Source organism: Rattus norvegicus, chromosome 15 (genome assembly GCF_036323735.1).
Source record: "Rattus norvegicus strain BN/NHsdMcwi chromosome 15, GRCr8, whole genome shotgun sequence".
NCBI lineage: Eukaryota > Metazoa > Chordata > Mammalia > Rodentia > Muridae > Rattus > Rattus norvegicus.
The window spans coordinates 39,291,678-39,319,381 of record NC_086033.1 but is presented as its reverse complement, the minus strand read 5'-3'; the positions used below and the strand labels follow the sequence as shown (position 1 = coordinate 39,319,381).

At 46.0% G+C, this 27,704-nt stretch overlaps 1 protein-coding gene and 1 long non-coding RNA gene across 2 annotated transcripts in view; one reads left to right on the top strand and one right to left on the bottom strand.

The window, feature by feature from the left end:
* Tnfrsf19 (TNF receptor superfamily member 19) overlaps window positions 1-27,704 on the top strand; it is a 66,262-nt gene that overhangs the window by 15,185 nt on the left and 23,373 nt on the right. Inside the window, exons 3-4 of the mRNA NM_001044229.2 lie at window positions 9,293-9,471; window positions 18,966-19,051. Coding sequence (NP_001037694.1) covers window positions 9,293-9,471; window positions 18,966-19,051 — 265 coding nt within the window. The remainder of the gene's footprint in view (window positions 1-9,292; window positions 9,472-18,965; window positions 19,052-27,704) is intronic.
* LOC134481977 (uncharacterized) lies at window positions 20,757-24,992 on the bottom strand. The gene is made up of 2 exons (XR_010057927.1): window positions 24,370-24,992; window positions 20,757-21,178 (listed from the first exon to the last, which is right to left on the bottom strand). It is a non-coding gene; the product is annotated as an uncharacterized LOC134481977 (long non-coding RNA).

Sequence of the window (27,704 nt, the reverse complement as noted above, 5' to 3'; positions counted from 1 at the left end):
AAGTCGTAGAAACATTTCTGAGGAAGCTTCCTAAAATATACACATCATACACAGACACATGGAGTTTAAATGGAGTTACCCTATAACAAGAAGGGCAGTGGATAACCCCATGATAGAAAATAAAAATCCTAGTGCAGGGAGTTTTGGAGTTATTGGCCAATCGGTTCCCACAGACCCCTAAGCATTATAGATTATTACCACTGCTCATGGTTACCCTCTAGAACTTGACTGTAGACCCCATTGCTGAAGACAACACACGCTTGAATCAAACATGGTGAAATCAATCTGGCACCGACTGGGAGGAGTCACCCCATTAGCCAGCTTTCATGCTGCCAGAAGGCGCTACGCATGATATCAGAGGAGAAAAGCATCTCACCCTGTGAGATACCACAAGGTAACCAAACACCTTTATTACATTTAAGGCCTGTGCCATGAGACAGAACCCATACTTGACACCATTATCAGGGCCATGAACCCGAATCTAGATAGGTTATAGGCACTAGGGGAGAACTTGCTACTTAATAGTAACATGGACATAGTATGAAAACAGCCCCAGTAACATATGGCTATGCCCACAAGTCAGCTCATTTCCAACTCCCATGAAGTTTCTTTGTGAAGGAGATGACAGTTAATGCAGAAGCCACAACTGGTCAGCATACAGAGACTAAGAGGCTATGGAAGTGCTCAGCCTTAAATGGGACATCCATAGCTTCCCCTGTCCCTCTCGGCTCAGGGATCATCTTGGAAGAGGCAATAGAAGAGTCAAGGCTGATGGATGACTACAAGGAACCTCGTGAGTTCAAGGGCAGCCGGGAGTGCTTAGTGAGATGCTTCCTGAAGATAAAACCTAACCATTGGGTTGGAGATGTAGCTCGGGGATAAGTATTTGCTTAACATATGTGAGGCCCTGGCCTCAATCCCCAACACTGGGAAGAGATGGACGACGGACTTTCCTCCTTTTCCCGCTCTATCGCACCGTAATCCCTGTAGGAAGCTGAGTCAGGAAGCTGATTGGCAGTTAGAAGCCATTTGGGCTCCAGTAGTAGCCTAGAGGGGAAGGTGAAAATTAGAGAATTCTGGGTTGATTTTGCCCATCCTCAATGCCTAGCTTCTATCACAGGCAATCTGCTCTTGGGCTGGTTTAGGTTTAATTTTTATTATTATTATTATTATTATTATTATTATTATTATTATTATTATTATTATTTTCTTTTTTGGCCAATAAGTGAAGCTCAGTTGGTTTTAGACAAAATTAAGGATGACACTTTATGGACAAATGGCTTTTCCCCACAGGCTGCACCCTATATTCCAGCATTTAGGGACACAGATGAGAGACTGGAGCCCTGAGAGATCTTGTCTTGTCCCTGCTCTGGATCATTCCACATGTGTCAGTGAATTCTCTGCAAGGTGGCGTCTCAGGCCGTAAGCTGATTCTGAGTTTAACGGCCCTGTCACAAAATACTGATGGCTAGTGTTCTGGGTGAGTGGTCTTTACTCTGAGGCCTAGCCTTTGGCACCGTGATTGGGCTGCCAAAGGTGTCTTAGATCCAACATCACTTAGATCGCTTTGCACAAGACCAAACACTTGTCCAAAGCTCTGTCCCCTCAGGCAGTGACAGTGCTCATCCCTGGGAGTGGGCGTGGCTCTATGAAGTTCTTACAGAGTAAGCACCCAGGGTGCTAGGACTTCCCCTTCATAATTAAGATTTTTTTAAGTTATATTGAGAACCTGGGCAAAGACACCAGATTGGACACAATTTTTAACCTATGTACTAAAAATATAAAAGCTATGAGTCATGATTCTTTTTTAATAGATACTCCAGTAGTTTGCTGGCTTTAAAGTTAGAGGCAAATTTTCCTTATGAGATTACCAGGGTGGTGTGTTTCAAATAGATGGCAGGCTGGACATGAGTCTACCAACTCCCAATCCTTACCATGCAAACCCCGGCCTCTGATTTCCAACCTTCTACAGGGCAATAGCCAAAGTATTAGGAAAACTGGACTTTGAGAATTAGAGATATCACAGCATGTATATGTGCACATGACCAGGCAGTGGTGGAGGATGGGTACCTTCGGGAAGCAGTGCCATATGCAGGTTGGTGATGTTCCCTGTGGGGTCACGTGTATAGTTCTCTGCTGTACTTACTGTGATGGCTATTCTTGGTTATCAACTTGACGACATTTGGAACTAATTAAAGCCCAAGAGTCTGGGTACACCTGTGAGAGAATGTTTTCCCCTAACTAAATCATTTGAAGCGGATAGATCCACTTTTAATCCAGATCTTTTGAGGTTGGAAGATCCATCTTTAATCTGGGCCACATCTTCTGCTGGCAGCCTAAATAAATACACAGAAGAAGAAAGCTCCATCATTGGTTTTGCCTGCTTGCTCTCATTCATGCTGGGAAGTCCATTCCGACCCTGGCATTAGACCCTACGTCTTTAAGATTCTGTTGTATACTGAAGACCAGTGGAGACAGTCAGCTTTAGGGACTGAACAGCTAACTAACCACTCTATTCTTGGATCTTCTGTTGGTAGATAGCCACTGTTGGACTAGCTGGACCACAGCCTGTAAGTCTTTCTAATAAATTGTGTGTGTGTGTGTGTGTGTGTGTGTGTGTGTGTGTGTCTTATTCTATAAGTTCTGTTCCTCTAGAGAATCTTGATTAATACAGATTTTTGGTACCAGCAGTGGTTCTAAAGCAACAGAAATATATAGATGAATTTAAGTATCTGGAATAGGCTTTCCAATTCGCCAACACCTATAGTTACTGAAGCCTCTTCAGTTACTGAAGCTTCTGGAAACTCAGAGAGTACTGAAAGCCCGTGTTGTGAATTAACTTACAAACTTAGGAGACAAGTGCATTGGATTATCCTGATTTGCCAATTGTAAGAGGCAATGGATTTGGTGAGTCTGAACATAAAACTTGGAACAGTTTGTGGCAAACTGATGCTGCTGGTTGGTTGCTCCCAGCATCTCTGGATAAACTGACAAAGGAAATGAATGAGCTCTGTGATAAAATTAACCAATTTCTAGCATCCCAGGATGGTGAAGGACAACAATTAAAGTCAACAATAAAATTGCCCACCTCCAAACACACATACGTGGTCTAAAGGTTTACACGTGTGCCCTGGCAAAAGAATCTCTCCTGCAGCCGTAAGAGCTTGAGTTGTGGAAAATCAACCAGAAACCCTTATTATGAAGTTGGCTGAATTACAGAGAAATTTCATGCCCCAGCATTTGGAGGGGATCAGTTGCTAAAGTAGGGGCCCCAGCATTTGGAGGGGATCAGTTGCTAAAGTAGGGGCGTTAGTTGGTAAAGAATGGGATCCTGTGATGTGGGGTGGAGATGCGTGGGAGGGCGCTATTGATGCTGAGATTCTCAAGGGTTTATCCCACCTGAGGAAGCAGTCTATCCTCCCTCGGCAGAAGATGGACTCTCACACCAAGCCTGAAGTACTGCCTTTCCCACCTTTGACTGAGGAAATTAATCCTTATTGTCTGATAAACCAGTAGTGACTTTCCCTGAAGGAGAGCCAGGAATGACCATACTGATGTCCCACAGGAACACCAAGGGTCTCCTCTAGATGTACAGCCAGACCAAAGGCTAAGCAGGCTCCGAGTTAGAAAATGTACTCCAGGAGGAGGCAAACTAAAGAACTCAATGAGTTTGCTAACTCATTCCAGCAGAAGTCTGGAGAATATGTGTGGGAATGGATTTTTAGGGTGTGGGATAATGGTGGAAGGAAAAGCTGGATCAGGCTGAGTTTGTTGATGTGGGCTCTCTGAGTGGAGATTCTAGGTTTAGTATGGAAACTTGCATGGTTAAAAAAAAAAGGTGTCAAAGTTTGTTTGAATGGTTGGATAAAGCATTTATCAAAAGAGGCCCTGCTGAAATGGGGTTGGAGATGCCTGTTATCCATTCTGTTAGTGCTGAGGAAGGATTTAAGGACAGTGGGGGGTGGGGTTGCAATGCTAGAGTGGATACACTGTGAAAAACCTAATCCTCCATAATGGGAAGGCCCAGGAGACACGCCCCTCACTAATCCTCCAAGATGCAAAATGCTGAGAAAGGCCCCACAGATTGGAAGAGCTTTGTCATCAACCTTTTTCTTGCACTAGACTTTAGGGCTGGAGATGCTGGTGCTCAGTTGGATAAATTCAATACCATAGGTTTAATCAGATCCTGAAGTAGCAGGGGCCGGTTAGCAGCACTGAATGGTCAAAGACAAGGTGATCGTAGTTATTGTAATGGCCAACACAGACAAAGCAATGTCCACAATGGCCTCACACATAATGGGCAACGTGACTTTTATGGTGCATTGACTTGTATGGACCTTTGGTATTGGTTAGTCAGTCATGGGGTTTCCTCTGTATAAGTGGGGGTGGGGGGGAAATCTCAAATAAATGAAAGAAAGGTTACATTGTATCATGGCAGAAGGGAATCTCAGCCTGTAACCAGTTTGCAGACATGAGTTAGTTTGCAGATCCTGAACTCCTTGATTGAAAGGATGACCAAGTTCCCTGAGGAAGGATATTAATAAAATACCCATGCGTTTTACTGTTAGCCTTCTCTGGCCTTCCCAAGACAGATCTGTAGCCTCTTACAAGGGTAACTGTACGTTTGGTAGAAAGGAAACAATCAGATTTTCTGGGATTAAAGGCATGTGCCACCGTGCCCGGCTAAGTTTAATGTAGTTTTGGCTGAAGTCTGACTCACAATAGGTCCAGTGGTCTTTGAACTAATCCTTTGGTTATTTTCCAAGTCCCAGAATGAATAATTGGGTTAGATACACTTAGATGTTGGCAGAAATCTCACATTGGTTCCCTGACCTGTGGAGTGAGGGCTGTTATGGTTGGAAAGGCTAAATGGAAGTCATTAGAGTTGCCTCTCCTTGGAAAATAGTGAATCAAAAACGCCATCAAATCCCTGGAGGAACCGGAGAAATTAGTGCCACCAGCACTAATTGAGAGATGCAGGGGTTGTGGTTCCCATCCCACCTGGCCGGTGTAGAAGAGAGATGGATTGTGGGGAATGACAGTTGACTATTGAAAACTCAAATAAGGCAGTAACTTCAATTACAGCTGCTGTACCTGGTGCAGTGTTCTTTTTTGAGCAAATTAACACATCTCCTGGTACATTGTATGCAGCTACTGATCTAGCAAATGGCTTTTTCTTGATACCTGTCCATAAGGACCACCAGAAGCAATTTGCTTTCAGTTGGTAAGGCCAGCAGGATACTTTTACACACTTTTGCCTCAAGGGTATATTATATTAACACTCAGGTCCTGTGTTATAACTTAGTTCAAAGGAATCTTGATTTTCTCTCTCTTCCACAAAATATCACATTGGTGCACTATATTGACATTGTGGTGATTAGACCAAGTGAGCAGAAAATAGCAACCACTTTGAACTCAATGGTAACTCATATACGTATCAGAATAAGAAATAAATCCAACCAAACTTCTTGGGAGTCCAGTGGTGTGGGGCGTGCCGAGATAGTTCTTCTAAGGTGAAGGGAAGGATATTGCACCTGGTCCCTCCCACCACCAAGAAAGGAGCACAATGTTTAGTGGGTCTATTTGGATTCTAGAGAGAGCGCATGCCTCAGTTAAGTCTATTGCTCTGGTCTATACACTAAGTGACTTGGAAAGCTGCTAACTCTGAGAGGGTCCTTGAACAGCAGGCTCTTCAACAGGTCCAGGCTGCTGGGCAGGGTGCTATACTACTTGGACCATATGATCCTCTCGACCCAATGGTACTTGTGTCAGTGGTAGATAAGGATGCTGGTTGGATTGGAGCCTTTGCCAGGCTCCTATTGGCAAATTACATGAGAGATCTTTGAGATTTTGGAGCAAGGCTCTACCATCATCTGCAGACAACTAATTTTGAGAGACAGTTCTTGGCCTGCTATTGGGCCTTAGTAAAAACTGAATATTTGATAACGGGCTACCAAGCTACCATGCAGTCTGAGCTGCCCATCTTGACCTGGGTGTTATTGGACATCAAATAGACCTTGCATAGCAGCAATCTATTATCAAACTGAAGTGGTAGATACATGATAGGGCCCAAGCAGGTCCTGAAGGCACAAGCAAGCTACACAAAGAAGCTACCCAAATGCTACTCCCATTATAATGCGGTCTATACCCAAGCATGCCACTGTAACCTCCTGGACTTTTGCCTATGATTGGTTAATTGAGGAAAAGAAGACTAGGGCCTGGTCTCCTGCCTGTTGTATACCTTATGTAGGCATTGGCCAGAAGAGGACAGCCGCCACATTACAATTCCTTTTTGGGACAACCCTGAAAGATACTGACAAAAGGAAACATTCAGAGTGAGCAGAGCTTTGGGTAGTACACAGGGTCATACATTTTGTTTGGAAGGGAAAATGGCCAGATGTGTGCTTGTTTACTAACTGGTGGTTAGTGATTAGGGCTATAGTCAATGGATTGGCTGGATTGTCAGTGACTTGGGAAAAGCATGATTGGAAAATTGGTGAGAAAGACATGTGGAGAAGAAGTATGTGGACAGATCTTTCTAAGGATGTGAAGATGCTTGTGTCCCATTGTAAATACTCATCAAAAGATGGCTTCAGCAGAGGAGGAATTCAATAATCAAGTTGATAGGTTGAGTCTTTCTGATGATTGGCCTCTTTCAGCCATTCCTGCCATTGCTCAATGGGCTGTGGTGGTAGAGATGGGGGTTATACATGGGCTCAATAACATAGATTTCCACTCACCAAGACTGATCTGGCTACAGCTGCTACTGAGTGCCAAATACACTAACAGTAGAGACTAACTCTGAGCCCCAGGTATAACAACCATTCCACAGAGTGACCAGCCAGCAACCTGGTGTTAGGTCAACTACATTGGACAGCTTCCTCCATGGAAAGAAGAATGCTTTGTCCTTATTGGAGTTGATATTTATTTTGGTTCTGGATTTGCCTTTCCTGCATGTAATGCTTCTGTGAAAACTACCATCCATGAACTTATAGAATGCTTTATCCACTGTCATGGTGTTATTCAGTATTGTTTCTGACTAAGAAGTCTGGCAGTGTGTCCACAATCATGGAAGTCACGGCTCTTACCATGTTCCCCACCATCCTGAAGCAGATGGCCTCATAAAAAAGATGGAATGAGCTTTTGAAGACACAATTTCAAAGCCAATTAAGTGGTGGCACTTGAAGGGCTGGGTCAGGGTTCTCCAGAGGGTGGTATTTGCTTTGAATCAGCATTCAATATATGGTAAGGTTTCTCCCATAGCCAGAATCCACAGTTCCAGGAATCAGAAGTAGAAAGGGAATGGTTTTACTCACTATTACTCCTCATAACCCACCAGGAATATTTTTGCTTCCTGATCACACAACCTGCTGGCCTAGAAGTTTTGGTCCCTGAGGAGGGAACCCTCCTGCCAGGAAACGCAACAAACACTCCATTGAACTGGAAGCTGAGACTGCCCCTGGCCACTGTGGGCTTCTGATGCCCTTAAGCCAACAGGATAAGAAAAGAATACTAGTGTTCAGAAGGGTAACTGATCCAAATTACCATGGGGAAATTAGATTGGTTCTCTACAACGGAGGTAGGAAAAGTTATGTCTGGAGTGCAGGAAATCCTTTAGGGCGTCTCTTGGTGCCACCTTGTCCTGTGATTAAAGTCAATGTGAAAGTACAACAGCCTAATCCTGGCCAGATGACAAAGGGCACAGACCCATCAGGAATGAAGGTATGGGTCACTCCTCCAGGAAAAAATCCAAGACCTGCTGAGGTGCTTGTGGAGGGTGGAGGAAATACAGAATGGGTAATAGAGGAAGGCAGTTGTAAGTACCAGCTAAGCCCATGAGACCAGTTGCCGAAGTGACAATTGTAATTGACACGAGTGTTCCTGTCATATTTTGTTAAGACTGTGTTTATACAGATATTTGAGTTTTCTTTCCTTGATATCTTTATCATGTAATATAACACCAATTAAGAGAACATCAGTTGTTTAAGTTTTGAGATACCAAAAGAATGTCCCTCAAGGGACATTGCCACCTGTTTTAAAATTTATTATGTGTTTGCAGTTTATGAGGGATAGTTACATCAGATTAGGTGTAATTATGACCTGGCTAAATATATAATGCATTTGTTATTGTGTGTGGAATAGTTATATCATGCAGGGTGTAATTATGACCTGGTTATTGTTTTCATTTGGAAATTATGCATGACATAAGGAGATAAGATTGTGTCGAGGTGACAAGGGGCGGACTTGTGCTAGCTCTTCTTGGTTGTCACCTCGACTATATTTGGAACAAGCTAAAATCCAAGAGGCTGGGTACACCTGTGAGGGGTTTTCTTGATTAAATAGGATCATTTAAAAGTGATCATTTAAAAGTGGGAAGACTCATTTTTAATTCAGATCTTATGTGGGCCACGCCATGTGCTGGCAGCCTATATAAAAAACACAGAAAAAGGAAGAGGCTTTTGCTCTTCACCTGCTCTCTCTCTCTCTCTCTCTCTCTCTCTCTCTCTCTCTCTCCATCCAACCTCATGGACTCACGAGTACACAACTAAAACCTGGGTTTTGTGCTGTGTCTTAGTCATATAGATGATCACCATACGTCATTGTGCTCTTGAACTGTGGAAGTCTGGGTGCCGAAGAGTCTTTAATATAACTCGTTGCTGTAAAAAAACAGTGCGGTGTCCCAGTGTACATCACACTGAGGCTTTAAACCATTAGGTGCCTTGTTTTGTTTGCAGTGCTGAGAATTGAACCCAGGGCATCCTATTTGCTAAGCAGGCTCTCTAACTCTGATCCTAGGTTCTAGCTTGTGACCCCAGCTCTCTTTGAACAAAACCCTTCTGACCACAGGAAATGCTAATCCGGTCAGTGTTCTAAGGTGTTTGAAACCTCTCACACCTTTATCCTCTGAAGCTGCACTATTAATAGTGGTGTATTTATTTTCCGCCTTGGGTGAACACTAGTGTCCAAATGGTCCACTGGCTTCAGCCGCTGAGTGGTCACGTGGCTGGCTTAATTAGGGGAGAAGAAAGTGCCGCAATTCTGCCCTAACGCCCCAGTGGGAGACCTTTTCTTATGCACATGCTCCCCGCCTCTGGAGAAAAATGGATTGCTAAGCACACTTGGATTGGCCGCAAGAGAGATTATTAGGCAGGCAAGACACATTTGAACTTGCTGAAAGGGCTACCTTTGTGCCCAGGAAGGCGGGCTTTGGTGGGTCTTCTTTATCCCAAACGTGTCTTCTTTTTCAAGCTTGCAGTCTGAATGGCTGTCTTTTACCCACTAATCCCCACAGGAATGTGGCTTCGGTTACGGGGAGGATGCACAGTGTGTGCCCTGCAGGCCGCACAGGTTCAAGGAGGACCGGGGCTTCCAGAAGTGTAAGCCATGCGTGGACTGTGCGCTGGTGAACCGCTTTCAGAGGGCCAACTGCTCGCACACCAGTGATGCTGTCTGCGGGGACTGCTTGCCAGGGTGAGTTGGGCCATTTCCTGTATTGTTTAATTAAATGTTTGCCAAGGCATTTCTCCACTCCCGCTAAACTTGAAAGCACGGTGGTGAGAACTTGAAGATGTTTGGGCAGCGTTTGGAACTTTTGTCTCAGTCCTTCTGCAGCCCATGAGCTTACTCTGTGCCCGGCGCTGGAGACAAGGCAGAGCAGTCCCACCAACATGGCCTGCAAACCTAGAGTTCCTACCAGCTAGGAAACAGGAACCCTTGGACAAAAGGACAGGGGAATTGGCAGGCAGCTTACAAAAGATGGTACTTTCCAAAATGACCACAAAAGCCGCAGCTGTGAGCATTCCCTCCTGCCCAAGAACAGGTCAGAGGAGAAAGTAGCAGAGATTTCTGACCATGCGGAGTTTACGTCATATATATTTTTTAAGGCTTAATCTGGGCCAAGAGGCAGGTTCAGCAGAACACTTGCCACGTGTGTTCAAATCCCAGGACTCCCCGTGGAGGGAGAAAATTAACTCTCCCCAAATTGTCCTCTGACCTCCACTCCAATGAATGCCATGACACACCCCCTTCCCTAAATAGATATTTGAAATAAATGTTTGAAAAACGCCACCTCCAACTTACCACATCTAACGTATTTGCTGCCTGCCCAGTACCCAGTGTCCCACAATTCCCCTTCCTTTCCAAATCCCCAGTACATACCATGGCTTCAGATTGAATATTTAGCATGCACATATTAAAAAGAATGAGCACTGTTTTAAAAAAGAAAGAAAAATACCATCTCACAGTATTTTCAAAAAGGAGAGGACTAAGGGTGTCGCTCGGTGATAATGTGCTTGCTTGTATGCACAGCTCTGTGTTGAGTCCAGTACCCCCACTCTTACATACGTCTGCCAAGAGGCCCAGGGAGTCGCAGGAGAAATGAGTAGAAGAGGAGAGAGCAGAAGAGACAGTGTAAATGGGGACAGCCTTCCACGGACTCATTGGCATGCACCCTGGGAGGTCACATGCACCCATGTTTCTACCACCTAAACCATCTCTTGCAGATTCAGGATTCACAGACATTTCAACCTGTTCTGTGACTGGCTTTTCACCTTCTGGATGGTGTCTTTGAGGCATAAAATTTTTAGTTTTGAAGAAATACAACATACCCTCCCACCCCATATATATGTTTGTGGGTCCTTGGGTTCTGGGTCTCTGCAGAGGGAACCACCTAATTCACCGTCGTCCCAGCCACAATACATGACGAATTCGCGCAACTCAATAATTCAAAAAGACAGTCAACTTAAAATAAGAGTAAAGGCTTTGAGTATGCTTCTCCAATAATACAAGCGAAGGGCAAATCTGCAGAAAAGGTGCTTGGGTCTGGGGAGCTGCAGACCCAAATCCCATCCATTCACCCACTGGAGTAGCCATGATGGGCAGTTACACGTGTTTGTAGGAGGTGGGGAAATGGGAACCTTCCTGTATGGTTGGTGGGAATGTGAAATGGGTGGCCACATTAGGAAACAAACTGATGTTTCCTCAAGAAGTCAAATTCACAGATACCATAGACTATAGGTCTATGCGTGGGCCTATGATCAAGAGATCTGTAGATCGCTGTGTGTGCAAAAATCTGCTGCACTGATGTCTGTGGCAGCGTTACATACAATAATATGGAGAAAGCTGGAACAGCCCTGCTATGGATTGAGTCAGTCCTCTCTGGAATTTAGGCGCTGTTGTGTGACGACTTAACCTAAGACTTCAAAGCTGTAATTGGGTCCTGATGGTTTCTTTCTCCTGGCTAAGGACACCGGTAGGCGGGTTTTGTCCCTTTCTTGCCCTTCCAGTGTTTCTTCCTTCATGAAGATACCAAATGACTCTCATGGCCTCTGTCTCTATTACCCAGTCTCTAGGCCTCCCAGCTTCCAGACCTATGGGAAATGACTTCTGTTTTTAATACGTGACCTACCTAGTCTGTGGTATTCCTTCCATCACTCTAGAGAGACTTCAGACAAACCCAAATGTCCATCAATGGATGCGTGGGTGGACAGCACTGGGTACAGTTGAACAATACTCAGCAATAAAAGGGAGGAAATGCTGCACCTAGCTCAGACGGATCTGAGGGATACTGTGTTTAATGAAAGGGACAGTTAGTTATAGAAGGCTGCACAGCCAATGGTCACCTCGGTGACATGCCTAGCACAGTAAACCTACAGATATGGGAAACCCACTTGGGCAGCCTGGGCTGAGGGCTGGGGAACATTGTGAAGGATGAGGGTGATGATAGTGGTTAGACGTTTTTTCCTGGGAATGATAAAATGTTATAACATCAATCATAGATATAGTTACCCAGCTCCATGGCTATAATAATACCATTGGCATGCAGCCCTCTCAGTAGTTGACTTGTATAGTTTGTGAATTATCTTAACAGATCTGTCACTTTAAAATGGAATTAAAAGTGCCATAGTTTCAAAGTTATGACTGTAGACAAATGCAGCTATGACAGTTTGAGGGGGACTGTTCTTTTGAGACAAGATCTTGCATTGTGGGTTGGGATAACCTTGAACTCTTCATTCTCCTGCCTCTCTCTCCATACTGGATGACAGGCATGTACCACCATGCACAACTATTAATAGAGTTTTAATTTTATGCAAGCCGAAATTGAAGAACATTCCTGGAACCTCTGGCATGCCTCTATTGCCTGTGATCTACAGATCTGTGGTGGAAGCATGTCTGTGCGTGTCTTGTCTCATCTGGGGAATGGGGCTAAACTGAGGCCCCAGGTTGCAAGTCTAGGGAGGCAGCACCTGAGACACTGGCTGGAAGGCAGCATCCTGGGCTTTTACCAAGAACTCCACTCCACTGGGGTGTGGTATGCATGTGGACAAATGCACACACACATACACTCACACCCCACGCATGCCACCGTGCACATACACACCATATGCACACATGCACCCCCCAAACACAAACACAGCTGTGGCAAGAGGAGGTAAGATGGCTCCTGTGGGTGTGGCCTCTAGGAAACAATGCACTAGTAATGCTCATGCAGCATGTCCTGTGTGTGTGTGTGTGCATGTGTGTGTATGCGTGTGCATGTGTGTGTGTGCTTGTGGTGTCTGGGTGCATGTGTAGTGTGAGTGTGTACACACACAGGTGTGTATGGTGTGTGTGTTATATGTGTATGTGTGTGTATGGTATGTGTATGTGTGTGTACATGTGTTGTGTGTGTAAATATGTATACGCATGTGTGTGCATATGTGGTATGTGTCTGTGTGTGCCCACCTGTGTGTGTAAATTGCTGTCTTTGATGCCCACAAGCTAAGAGATGACAAAGACCCACTTCCTTGGCTTCCGGGTGCACTCATTGACTTCCTGCCAGTAACTCACGAGCTGTCATCTGAGCATCTTACCATCCCGCAGTTATTGGAGGAATGAACATGAAAAGCATAACCGTTCCTAGGAGAGCGCCCAGTGCCTTGTAAACACTGAATAGCTATGAGACAGGATTGCTCATTAATCGGCAAGGCTTCAGATGGCTGTGGCCTGGTTCAGGGGTTTGTTTGTTTGTTTGTTTGTTTGTTTGTTTTATTTCAGTCTGACACAAACTAGAGTGTTATTTGGGCAGAGGAACCTTAACTGAGAAAATGCCTCTTTTAGATTGGCCTGTAGGCAAGTCTGTGAGGCATTTTATTTGAGGGCCCAGCCTGCTGTGGGTGGTGTGTGTGTGTGTATGTGTGTGTGTGTGTGTGCGCACGTAAACCAGTAAGCAACACTCCTCCATTGCCTCTGCCTCGGCTGCTGCCTCCAGGTTCCTGCCTTGAGGTTCTGCCTTGGCTTCCCGCAGTGCTGGACTGTGAGTGTAGGCTGAAGTAAACTCTTTCCTCCCCAAGAGACTTTTGGTCACGGTGTTGATGACAGCCATAGAAACCAAACTAGAGGAGTCTGTGTCAGAGTGACAGTGGGCCTCACGTGGTCCATCATTTCTCCTCTGTGGGGAACTGGAGTCCATTCCTGCAAAGCATAACCTGGCCTCTGTAGCTCTTCAATGTTTCTGGTGGCCAAGCCACTTAATGACCACTTCCTAGAACTAGATATGTTTGTGGATTGTACTGTCACCAAAACCAGGCTGCTAAGTCAGAAGGGGCATTGAGTACTCCTTACAGAGAAGGAAGCTGGTCCTTAGAGTGGTGACTGATGCCACAAGTCACCTAGCTGTGAGCAGAGGGTCAAGGATTCTCCCAGGGCTGAGCATCCTGCTTGGGTAGGTGCCTGTTGAACCAGGAAGTTTCACAGAAAACGACTCAAGTTATCTGTTTACTCTTAGTCCCAGGCCTTTCCACCCTCAAGCTTCCCAATGGCCTCCAGCTATGGAGAGCTGTCTGAACTGGCCTGCACACTTCCTGTCCTCTCTCCTGTTGCCCAGATCCTTATCTGGCCGTAAGTGACTGTGATTCAGTTAATGCTTTGTCCTGTCACTGGCACTGTGCAGTCATGGCTGTGGACTCTTGAGCACAGTACACCGAGGGCTGACTGGCCAGCCTGAGCCTGAAGTGCTGGCATGAACAAAGCTGTCACTAAGGTCCATCCACTATCCTATGCATGGCAGAGTTGAGTCTTAGCTTGACTGTGGCTCATAGGCCACAGGCCAGGACACTGTAAAACCAGGGCTGACTGTGCCGTGGCTCTGCATGGCCGAAAAGCTCTCTATGGTGGGAGTGTGGAGGTCTACCACAGGCATTCTTAGAACAGCATTTTTAACCAGCGTTCATCAGGTAACCAGTCCAGCTTGGATTGGATTCACTACAAAACGTCTCCTCACAACCACCATCAGTGAGTTTTGCATCTGTAAGATATACTTACACGCCAGTTTTCATCACACAGTGATCGAGCAACGTCCAGTATGGGTTTTGTTTGTCCTTTTATGTTGTGTGTGTGAGAACCGGGGGTGACATTCACCTTGGAGCTTCTGCAACCACACAATGAAGATCTGTGTTCCCTTTCACTTCGTTTCATTTGAAGAATCTGTTTCCTGTCTCACTTGGGCTGGAAATGCAGTTGCACTTGTTTCTGTGTCCCAAACTGTGGTACCCTAAACAAGCAGAGAGAGAGAGAGAGAGAGAGAGAGAGAGAGAGAGAGAGAGAGAGAGAGAGAGAGAGAGGAAGTGGCAGGGTAATGGCCAGGCAAGACCAGAGTCTACAGAACCTATAATCAAAAGGCCAACCCTGGTATGAGTGTGTGTGTGTGTGTGTGTGTATGAGTGTGTATGAGTGTGTGTTTGAATGTGTGTGAGTGTGAGTGTGTGTTTGAATGTGGGTGTGAGTGTGTGGGTGTGGGTGTGGGTGTGTGCAGTCCTTCCTAGCCCAGTGTAGCCTGTGCAATGAACTCCAGGCTAGTGAGAGAAACTATCTCAAAAGAACACAAGGTGATAGGAGCAAAACCCGGGGTTCACCTTTGACCTCAGCAGGATAATGGCTAATGCAGTAGGAAGCTATGCCACTTATAGTGGGAATAAATCTAAAACTCGATAAATCTCAGTGCTTGGTTGATCTTCTACTTTGACTTGACTGTGACTTGTTCCTGTACTATCTGATACCGTGGTGCAAAGACAGATAAAGGAGCCAAAAGAATGCAAAGTGGAGGCTAGAGACGAGCCCTTGCAGGTACGCTTGGTGATCTTTGACAGCAATGCAAAAGAAGAGAAAAGGACAGCTTCCACTGGAGAAAGAGTTGAGGAAACGGGGTACGTGGAAGCAACAGAAGGACTCCTACCTTACTCTACAAAAATCAACCTCAAATTCATTTAAAGATTTAAGAATAAGCCCTAATGGGGGCTGGAGAGATAGCTCAGCGGTTAAGAGCACTGACTGCTCTTCCAGAGGTCCTGGGTTCAATTCCCAGCAATCACATGGTGGCTTACAACCATCTGTAATGGGATCTGATGCCCTCTTCTGGTGTGTCTGAAGACAGCTACAGTATACTCATACACATAAGATAAATCTTAAAAAAGAAAGAATAAAACCTAATGTTACAGAAATACAAGAGAAAACTTTATGACACTGGATTTGGAGAAAGTTTCTAGATGTGACACCAAGGCACAGTCACCAAAATCAACAATGATACATCAAACTCAAGATCTCCTGGGCAACAAGACAGAGCCAGCATCCAATCATACACTGACAGTTAGCAGACGCCTATGGAATGAGAGAAAACATCTACAGGTCAGGGGCTGGAGAGACACCTTGGTAAAGTCCTTATCTTGTAAGTGTAAGACCCTGAGTTTGAGCCTCAGAACCTGTGTGGGAAAAGCCAGCAGTGGTGGTTTGTAATCCTAGTGCTGGGGCGGTGACCCTGAGGCTCATGGTAAGTCAGCCCAACCTCACCTGCCAGCTCTGACCAGGGAAAGACTTTACTCAAAAAAAAAAAAAAAGGGTGGAAGACACCTAAAGAACAACACCCAAGACTGACTTCTGGCCTCCCTTCATACACCTCCACACATGGACACAAAAGATCAACCATTTTTGTCAATGTTTGCTAATTACAACTCTCTGATAAGAGGTTAATACCCAAGTATAAAGAATTAATATGACAAGGACAACACATATCAAGTAACTTGATTAAAGAATGGGGAAAGGACTCAAATAGCAGTGGTGTGAAGATGATCTGCTATCGGCAGAGAGGCCTACAAGAAGACGTTCACATCAGTAGTCTTCAGGAAACAGCCAATTGAAGCACAGTGATTTCTCACTTCATACTCATTACAATGGCTACTGCTAAACATAACCTGAAAGAACTAAGGAGAATACGATGTTATGGAGAAGCAAGAACTGGCTGCTGTGCTCGGCCAGGGGACTGTGTGGCCACTGGGGAAGCAGAGTGGCGGCCCTTCAGATGCTAAGAGAACGACCATACAACCATCAACCCACCTCTGATCTGAAAGTCCTTAACAGAGTCCTTTAGTGACAGGCATACACCTGTGTCCGTCACAGCACTACTGACAGTCTCCACAATGAGGAGCGCAAACCCTCACAGACAGACGGATAAGGACCACATACAACGGACCCGTTCTCCCAGGGAACTGTTCAGAATGTTGCTTAGACTCCTGGGAGACCAAGTCCTGTCACATGCTCCGACACGGTGACATGCTACGGAATAAGCCAGTCACAAACAGACAGTGCCGAAGTGGCCATTCAGATGACGTACGTGGCGTGGTCACATTTGCAGGAACAGAAGGAAGGGCAATTGAGGAGCTACGGTGCATAGAATAGGGGCTAAGAGGCCCGGAGCCTCAGCCTGACAGGACCGGAGCCTCAGCCTGGCAAGCCGAGGAAGTCCAGGGCTATGTTTCACAAGTGCACACCTGAAAGTGCTTGCCATGGGAAACTTGCTGGTGTGCACTTTTTGCCACAACAGAAAACTGCATGTGAAAATATTGAACAAAAGCAGTAGAGGCCACATGTGGCAGCTAACACTTCACTTCCACACTTGGGAGACAGAAAGAGGAGGATCAAGGTGAACTTGGGGCCCCTCTGGACTACTAGTGGGATTCTGTCTCTAAACAAAGACAAACGACGGAAGGGAAATTTCTTATTTAAATGTGTCTTGTCAAATATTGTGATATATTTATGTTGTAATAAATATCGTAATATATTTACAATCAGTGTTATGACTCACGCCTTTAATCCTAGCAGAGGCAGGTTGATCTCTGAGTTCGAGGCCAGCCTGACCTATAGAACAATTTTCAGCCAGGGCTACACAGAAGAAAGCCTGTCTTGAAAATAAATAAATATTGTAATATATTGATATTTTTATATTCCCATCCAGAAAATGATCAAATATAATTTAATTAAATAGTGACAAAGTCTTTGAGTTGTTTCAATACAGAAAAACTTTTTGTATAAGAGCAAAAGCAAATGAAAAAGTAATATCCAACATTTTTAAAGCAAATACTACAGGCGTGAAATGTATATTCTAAAACCACTTTAAAAAACAGAAACATCAATTTTGAAATGGAATATAGGCATTATTTGACATTCTAAAAATAAGAAATTCCCCCGTGGCAAGACAGTTTTGATGGCCGTGTTTTCCCTAATAATCAAAATCTAGTCGCCAAAATAATTTATTAGAGTAGATCGTGTTTTCAAGGGCCAGTGTGCTGTGAGGCTGGAGGGGAAGAAGTCCCGCCATGTCTGAATGACCACTAAATACTGAGTAGAAACCCCAGGCAAAGGGCCGCATGGGCACAGTTTGCAGAGGGACCAGAGGAGCCACCAGTGCTGTCCTTCAGTCCAGCAGAAGCATTCAGAGCTCAGTCTGCTGCCGTTCTACTGCTGTGGCTTAGGCAACGGATCTAAGAGTTTTGGGTCCTGTTTTATTTTGAGGTGCCTCCCCTTGCTGCTCTGGCTGGCCTCGGTCCTCCTGGTTTACAGGCCTGCCAGCCCACAGCAAGCTCGGCGAAGACCTTTTCCAAACAGAGATAAAGCTTCCACAAGACCAACGGCTCACAATACACAGTGGACTTAAGGTCAGACTCTAATGCTCCAGATAATCACTAAATTACCGGTCAGGTGGTAATGACCGAAGACATTAGTTGTGGCTTAAAAAAGCCCCTCCCCTAAATATAAAGATCACGATTCAGAAACTGGAGTTTTAAGACGGGCTGTGAGTAAATGAACAGCTTAGTAAGCCTTAAAGTTTGTTTTCTTCCCTCTCATGCTCCGGCAGCTTTGCTTTTATTTGGCTCTAGGGATGGATGGTACCAGGGTCCCTTTCTGGTCCATCATAGTCTGTTCCTTTGCCCCCAGCCTCCCTCCTGCCTAACACCCCCTCTGCCTCCTGTGTATTCCCCTACTTTCCAAGTAAAATAAATATAGTTCCACATCAATTTGCATTCATTTGATTATTTAGAAGCTTAAGCATTTCAAACCCAATTTAATTGCACGGAGACTTGGTTTATACTGAATGATGCTCTGTGGAGAACGAATGCGCTCTTTTCCTGGCTGCACCCCCACCTTCGCAGTGGTGATTTTAAGTTTGTCCCTATAATTTAATTTACAGACAGTAGCATAATCATAATAATTTAAAATCTGATGCTGCTCATTAGTTATGTCATTGATGCTTTATGTTTTCTTTAAATAAATTTAATTAATTTTTTTATTTAAACAGAGTCTTGAATGACTTGACTTTCTACCGTCTAGAAACAACCACAATTATTTAGTATGTAACATGAAAAAATATATATATATATATGTTGGGCTCCTAAATTTCAAATGCTAAATCCAGTACTTTATTTAAGAGGTGTTTGTGGCCGAGATTACGGCAAAATTGCCAGAGCTCACTGCATCCGACCCATCACAGAGAGGAACCGGAAGTTTTATGTAGGGAGCTGGATCTGTGCGGGGTTTACCCCCTTCAGCCTTTGGCTGCTTCTTGTCACCAAGTGTTGGTTCCAGAGGCTGCCTGACCCACAACGTGATGCTCGCCTTAGGTGACACCGCTAACTAGGACTCTCTCCTTGCTCTTCCAGATTTTACCGGAAGACCAAACTGGTTGGTTTTCAAGACATGGAGTGTGTGCCCTGCGGAGACCCACCTCCTCCCTACGAACCACACTGTGAGTGATGGGCCAAGTGGCAGCAGAATGTTTAAAAAAAAAACAAAAACAAAAAACCCCTGTGTCTAAAAAGCCCTTTATCGTGTGCCTCAGTCCACAGCGACCTTTGATTTGCATGCCCAAGGGAAACCGGCATTGCATTCCTGAGTCCTGTTCGTTCCCACCCTTCATCTTAGATGCTCAGTGCAGGAGACCAGGGTTCACTGGGCTGTCCGGGGACTAATGCACACACACACACACACACACACACACACACACACACACACACACACACACACCACGCTGGGATTCCCTTTCTCTGTCCTTGATAGGATCACACAGGGGCAGACACTTTCTGAAGTTCGTCCCAGGACTCCCTCCTCCTCCTTAGCATATATCTTGGACTCCCCGCTCACTAACTCTTTTGTTCCTCTCACCTGTCAAATCATCGAGTAGAGAAGCCTCTTTGCACTCACTGGGGCTGGGGGCAGCAACACAGGACACACTGGAGTCTCTGTGTTAATATTAGTCTTTGAACCATTATTTTTTCTCCCTTGGAAACAAGGGCCGTTATTGTGCTCTCGGCCTGCATGCTGGCTGCTCACTGTCTTAATGCTAAGAAAAGCTGGCCCGACAACCACCCAGGCAAGGGATGGGGTCGGTCAGCAAAGGGTGAGGCAGGCTCTGCTGTCCCAGCAGGGCTTGCAGGACAGACTTTCTGCATGGTATCGACCCTCTTGCTTCTTTCTGAAACAAACAAGCAAACAAACGAAGCTGCAGTTTATTCTGGTGGCCTTTTCTTAGTTGGTTCATTGTTTAACAACGCTCCACAAATCTCCCATGTAGGAGATACTCATGGGTCTTCTTGATGCGTTTACTCCTGAAATATCCCCCTGCCAACTAAAACTCAACGGCCCGGTCCTGCTTGTCTTTCGTCTTTAGGAGGCAAATGACTATTAAACAAATGGCTTCAGTACAGACCAGGTTAGAGCTGGAAAGTACTAGGCCACCCCACCCCGCCCCCACTTGATGTGCCCGGTTTGATTTAATACAATCAAAAGTCTGAGACTCTGGAATGTGTTGCCTTTAGGGTTCTCGATAGCTAAGCTTAGATAGCATGAAAAGTGCCTTTGAACATGGGACTCACAGACAGCTCTCATGTCTTATGAAGCCTTTGGTCATACAACTTGGAAAAGACAATCAGTTTAACAGACAGAATTATACATTCCTCCGTGTGTCAGACTTTCTAGAAAGTAAAGAAAGATACTTGTGAGGTCGGAGGTGCAGGGCCCAGCCGAGGGCTCTCCTGTCACAGATGGAGAGTCTGTTGTCTTGGTGAGCTTCATCTGGCTCTAAGGTTTGCTGTCTTTGGCACCTTCCTCAGGAAGCTCCAAAGTTTAACTAATCCCCTCAAAGGAGAAAGTGATTCTCCTGTTTGTGTTTCTCCTCAGGGCTTTTCAGTTTATCCACAAAGAGCTTCTCCTACAGGCCCCTTGGGGGGTTCCTGTGCCCCTGAGCCTCCCAGGCTCCTTCTGGCTGCCTCAAGCAGCAGGGTTTGTCTCACGGTGCGAGGGGGAACAAGCTCAGCTCAGAGAATGAGCTGTGGTCCCGGGATCTGGGTACTAGATTGGAGGAGGGTCCCAGAGACACTCTTTTCTCCTCTTCTTCAAAACAAAACAAAATGCAGACGCACACTGGTATTCCATTTCCAAAGACGGGCATCTCATTTGCTTTTAAATTTGTTTTTGTTTTCTTTAAAAGAATGTTTCCCAAGCACGGAGACTATCAGATGGCTAAGCACAGTGTGTAGAGAGATGAAAAGTCTTGGTATTGACTCAGGCACGGTCACTCAGCCATAGTCTCAGCACTCAGGAGGCAGAGGCCGGAGGATGCCCTTGAGTTTGAGGCAAACCTGGGGTATAGAGTAATGCCTTGTCTAAAACCACCACCACCAATAACAACAACAAAACAACAACAAAAAAGTAAGTTCTAGTATCTTTGGCCACACACAGGCAGGCAGGAGGGTGTGGTGTGTGAATCTCTCCATGGTGGCAAAGCTTCTGGCTCTCCTGGGCAGGGCAACAGCAACATGGCAGTTGGCAGAGACTCTCAGTCCAAGCGCTTCTGTGACACGCTGTTCAGCAAAGCCTGTGAATAGTATGTAGGAAAAGCTATACGTGAATTGGGGAAGGGGACGGGTGGTGTGCACAGATCAACTGCCTGCCCTATCGGGAGCCCCTACATCTCTCTTTTGAAAACGCATATAGATGGCAAATCAACTAGGAGGAACTTGGAAATGCTGTGCTTCTCTAGATGAGTTTTATAAAGCCCTGAAATGTCTCCTTCAGGGGACCGCTGGTGTTTCTCTATATTTTCCCCCTTAAGCAAACGTAAATGTGCAGTAAGTTCAAATATCCTTTTAAAGTTAATTTTGAAATGACTTTAATTCCTGACGTAAGAAGGCCTTTAAAGTTCTTCCAAGTGATTAGAAAATAATCACTGTTTAACAACGTGGCTCATTACGCATCAGTATGAGGATCTGGGATCTACTTTCTAAGCGCCGAGCCACTCGAAAGTGCCAACACTGCAGGTCAGCGCACCTCCTGCTCTCCTTTCTCCCACATGCAGAGAGTTATCTCATGGGTATGACTTCAGAGTCACGTGGCCTGTTGTACAGAGCCCTCGAGAACAAAGCAAACATCTAGGTTAAACACACTTTAAACACAGTCATACTCTGCTGAAAGCCACTTTGAATCACTTCTAAACCACTTATTCCAGCCACAGCAGCGTTCCAAATCGAATAAACAGTACTCCAGAAAATCCCACAGATTCTGCAATCTTCATCAGACCCAAGGCAGGGTTGAGCTCTAAAATGTCTCGGGTGTTTTCCCCTCTCTCCTTATCGTCCCAAGTGGGCGCACATATGATACAGTCAGAACAACACCTGCAGTTGGGAATTTTACATGAAGTGCCTTTTGTCCACAATGCACCGTCAGCCCCCCATGTTCTAAGATCAGCCAATTACTACCACCGAGTAATGCTATTGGTGACTTGGCAGAGGGTCTGTGGGTGGATAGAAGCCTCACTTTCACAAACTGCATTGTTATGGGGGTTCTCAGCATGCGACTGGTGGGGTGGGGGATGGGTAAAGGCAAAAGACTAGCTGATTTGAGGGCTCCTCAAATCAAAGAGCACATCAATGAGTAGACTGCCCCTTTGCACTGTCCTTTGCTGGGTACCGGTGTCAGAGACAGGTATATGCAGGCACTGTCCCTGGAGGAGCCAACTTCCGAACTACCATATCCCTAAGTGCATGGTCAGGGCATGAGAGCTAACGGACAGAAGGCAGGTGAAGTTGTAACCTGAGTAAGGCAGACCAGCACGGAGGTGGGGGTCCTGAGTTAGATCGGGGGCTTGTGGCAACATACTGGACACTCGTTCACTTAGTTATATCCCAACCCTACTACCTGGGTATTATGTTATCCCTGTTGTCCAGGGAATAAAACTGAGTCAAAGAGAAGAGTGATTGCTCAGGTCATAGGTCAGTTCTAGGCGGAGCCACAGCTGAAGGTCAAAACTCCGTCAGAAAGGTCACAGTTAGGGCCTCCTCTGTCCTCTCAATCACAACACAGCGTTCAAACTTCTTATGGCTTACAGGAAAAAAAAAGGGAATTATGTCAGTGTTTTATATTTAGGAATCCCCAATCATAATTTATTTTCATTGCTACTTAATGACTAATTTTGCTACGGAGCTGTGTCTCTGTTCTTAAGACCACTGGGAATATGTGTTTCCCGATGGTGGCAGCCCACAGGTTGGGAACTGCTGTTCTCGGCACACTTGTGAGGGATCCTTTACATTAGGTTAGACTCTGGACGGGCCTGTGAGGGATGTTCTTGATCTGGTTAACTGAGGTGGGAATTCAGAGCCAGGCACCATCGCTCACCTGCCCATGTGCCTAGCTCAACCTGCTACCTCAAGCCCCTGCCACCTCGGGTTTGCCACCATCGTGGGCTGTACTCTCAAACTGTGGAATGAAATAGATCCTTCTTTAAGATGCTTTTATCACAGCAGCAGAAGAGTAACTGTGGCAACAGGGGACGGGCACTTCTTTCTTGTGTTTAAATCACTTTGCAGTGGCAGGGCCACAGGCTCACCCTGTAAAGAAGTGTCTGTTTAGACAATGTGTATTATTGAACTTATGTCGCGGTGCTGGCTCCAAGCCTCGTGATGCTAGGCAGCGCTCTGCCACCAAGCTGCACTTTCAGGCTCCCTTTTATTTTAGCTGCGGTCTCACTGTGATGCCCAAGCTAGTCTTGAACCCATCTCAAGTGATTCTGTGTCTCAGCCTGCCGAGTAGCCGGGCACAGGCTACAGAGCTCCATTCAGACTTCCTTTGCCGCACAAATAAGCAGTGGAGAGATTTGTTCTCCGTTGCCCCAGGTCTCCCCCATCTGCCATCAGGCATTTCCTGGTGCACAGAGCTGTTCACCGGCCACACTGGTTCACGAGTGTTCTTGGAGCCCCTGCCCGCACTGATCGCACTCCGCTTGGATCGTCCCTGTTTCCCTATCAGGCAGCAGCTCTCTAAAGCGCTCAGAAAGGGAGCTGGGGTGGCTCATCCCCTAAAGCACTGGCTGTGCAAACATGAGGAGCTGAGTTCAGATCCACAGTACCTACGTAAGCTCTGTGCACGGTCACGGAAGTGTAGCCACAACACTGGAGGCTGCGTGGGGGCGGGGTTTGGGGCGCATGCCATCAGTCTAGCAATCGATGGGCTCCAACTCCAATTTCATGAGAAACCTTGTCTCTCTCTTTTTTTTTTTTCTTTAAATAATTTTCTTTTATGTATAGGAGTAGTACACTGTAGCTGTCTTCAGACACACCAGAAGAGGGTATCTGATCTCATCACAGATGGTTGTGAACCACCATGTGGTTGCTGGGAATTGAACTCAGGACCTCTGGAAGAGTAGTCAGTGCTCTTAACCGCTGAGCCATCTCTCCAGCCTGAGAAACCTTGTCTCAAAAAATAAGATGGAAAATGACCGAGGGAGGTACAGGACATTGACCTCTGACCTTCAGCACACACAGATGTGTGCACGTGTGACTGAACATACTGAACATATCCAATTTAAAAAAAAAGGCACAGTGCAGATACAGAAGAGGTGCCCATAGCACAAGGTACACCACGCTGTACAGCAGTGTGTGCAGATGCCCATCAAGGTCCTCCACACTTGCTCTGTGTACCTAGCACATGTATGGGGCTTTTGTTGTTGATTCTCGAGTAGTCTTTTCGGTGAGTTTGCTAATACTCAGAGGCCAGATTTTCCAGGACACTTACCGGAACCCCTGCATTATGGTCCACAAAGCCAGTTACGCACTAATGAAGGGCTCAGCTTACTGGGAGTTGTGAAGTTGTCTCTGGTCCCCAGACCAAGACTCGCTGGTGTCTAGCCAGGTCACTGCTGGAAAGGAGGCTGCTCAGGAGCCTCCAGCCTTGCTGCAGGTGTCGGTGTCCTGTGGAGGACAGCGGGGTGTGGCTGTGTGCTCCAACAAATACCTTCGGCATCCCACAGCGGAAGCTGCTCACAGAGATGCCTGATGTTAGCTGTCTCCTGCTAAACAGATCCTGCCAGATAGGGAAGATAGGAGGGAAGATCAAAGGAACACAGCAGAGGCCGGCAGCCCTGGTGTGGGGGAGGCAGCCTTGGAGAGTCAGCCTCCCCACTTCTCCCTCTTGACTGAACAGTAGGTGCCACAGTCTGTAAGCTTTTTGCCCCTTTCTTCCTGTCATTGTTATGTGATTCCATTATTTCATTGAAAAATAAGTCACAGTAGTCCTCATCTCAAAGGGTGCTTATCAAACATAACCTGCACCATCCCCCCCCCCCCCCAGCGGAACCTTTCTGCAGAGGACACTTTTCACCAGTGGAACCTTTCTGCAGAGGACACTTTTCACCAGCGGAACCTTTCTGCAGAGGACACTTTCACCAGTGGAACCTTTCTGCAGAGGACACTTTCACCAGCGGAACCTTTCTGCAGAGGACACTTTTCACCAGCGGAACCTTTCTGCAGAGGACACTTTTCACCAGCGGAACCTTTCTGCAGAGGACACTTTTCACCAGCGGAACCTTTCTGCAGAGGACACTTTCACCAGCGGAACCTTTCTGCAGAGGATACTTTTCAAAGGCTTCCCCTGAAATCTGCTTCTCTTTTCCATGTTAGGGATTGCCCCTGGCAGACGTGAGCCATGTTCCCAAATCTTAGTTCTTTGGGACGTGGTCTCCCAATATAGCCCAAACTGGCCTTGAACTTGGCATCCTGCCGCCTTAGCCTCTATACCACTGAGATTCCAGCCCCGCGGCTCTCACTTCTGGCTGCAAACTTATCTTTTGCTGTATGAATTGTCAAACAGTGAGACAGCTCCGGAGGCAAGAGAACTAGAGAACTGGATGCAACCGGAAGGCAGGGGCAGACCAACGTGAGCTTGATGATCTTGACCCCAGAGCGGCCACAGGGACCCAAAGCTCAGTATCACTGGGTGACCTTTAGTGCAAGGCAAACAGTCATCTTGATGACTGACTGCCCCCCCCCCCAGGAGGTTTTTGTCTAATGTCACTGAGTATGGTAATTAGAGTTCTTGTTTTTCCGGAAGCTTCAAAGGGCGGGCAGGTGATCAAGTAACATCTAAGGGAGTCTTTTTCTTCCTCCTGTTTTATTTTGTTGTTGTTTGAGAGAATCTCACTCTGGCCTAGACCATCCTGGATTGGTGTGCCAGTCCTTCTTCAGCCTCCCCAGGGCTGGGGCCACGGAGGTCAGCCATTATGCCTTCTCCTTTGTCTGCTGCTTTTTTAGTCTTGGTCATACTTGGGGTCCTTAGGTAATCGACACCCCTCACAATACAGCATTTCCAGGGAAGGCAGGGACTGTTGCAACTCAGTCCACATACCCTGGCCTCTCTAGAGAATTCCAGGCCATTGGTTCTGTATGCTTGTCCAGTTGTCTCAGACTCTTGGCCCTAAACAGTTCTTTGTCTGTGGTTTCATCAGCTGTAGGAGTCAGAAATTCTTCTGAGGGTATTCTAAACTCACATGTCCTGTAGCCATCCTTTTTTCCCAATAGAAATTTCTCAATACAAGCCATCCATTTCTCTGTGGAAGGAAGAGCAGAAATTTAGACGTTTTGACTAGATCACACCGTCCCCTAAGCCTGGAGCTGCTCTTGTGGGTCTTTGTCTGCGTCTGGAGAGAAGGACGATCCTTCTGAGAAACAAGGAACCAGTTTTTACCGATCCCCAACACAACTTCCTTCTCAGCTTTATTCCCCAGACTCTTCTAGACGGCTAAACCTATGGGCTGGTTTAAATATTTGTTCATGGGAAAATAATCTGTATCTGATTAAAGGATATCACTACATTGAATGAATTTTAGATTAAGTCCAGCTTATTTTAAAAATAATAAATGAGACCTGTCAGGCTGGATCGACGAGCTGCAGAGTTTTTTGCAGGTGAATCTGTGATCTGTGAGTGCCCAGGAAGCACTGGAAAGAAATTAGTGGGAGGGGATGGAGGGGAGAAGCCGCAGCTGGAGAATTCAGTGCAGTCACAGATTCAGAGGAACTTAAGAGTCAACCTTTCATCCAGAGAGTGTTGGTTCTCAGGATGTGGTTGGTATGTGCTGGGGACTGTTCACATCCTAGCTGGGACCAGGTTGGGTAGCCTTTAAACTTGGTGTCCAGCTACTTCCTAGTCGGCTCCCTGAGGAGGGGCCTTAACCTAAGAAATTTTACTTGCATTATTGAATGAAGAAAGTACCAGAACAGTGCAACATAGCAAGTCCCTCTCCAGTTCAAGAAGGGTCTGGAATCCTTACTGGCATTTCTCAGCCTGCTCTGCTGGCCGGCTCTTACTTCTGTGGAAGAAGAAAGGGGTTTCAGCGGGGGGTCTGCCTGACAACAGAACTGCCAAGCTCCAAGCTACTTCATAAGTGAACTCCCAGTTGCCAAGATTAAGAAATTATAAACCACAGTGTGACTGGTTATGTGGTTTAGCGGTGCAGTGCTGGCCTAGCACGAATGAGGACCAAGTTCTATTTCCAACACTGTAAAAAAAATGCATGGTCACGTCTTGGTGTCTCCTGGGGATTGATTCTAGGGTGGGACTCCCAGTCTTAGAGGCCAGTGACCTTGGATGCTCCAGGCTCTTGTATCAAACCGGTTCGCATTCATATAAGACATCTTCCGTGTAATTTAATTCAACTGTAGATTTGAATCGACCTGCATGGCTGTTCTGTACTATTTTGGGAATAATGACAAGGGAAGAGGCCTGTACATGCTCAGCACAGATGCAGGAGCCTTTCAGATTCTGTAATTAATGCAGCCAGAGAACAGTCAACAGTGTAATTGAGTCACTGCCGAAAAAAATAGTCGGCCAAAATACCCCACAGGCCAAAAAGGGGTATTGAAGTGCTAAAGCTGGCCCAGGCTTGGCATCTGCCTGGAGTGCGGCACTCAGGAGACCCTAACACAGGCCCAGCCCCTCCCATTCAAACTAGAAACCTGAAGCTGAATTTCAAGTAGAAATTAATTCAGCTTAAGAGAGTCTCCCGCTGAGTCTTTAAAAGAACGCTGTCCCAACTGCTCTGTTTACCTTGATCATCTCAGAGAAAGTATCTTAGG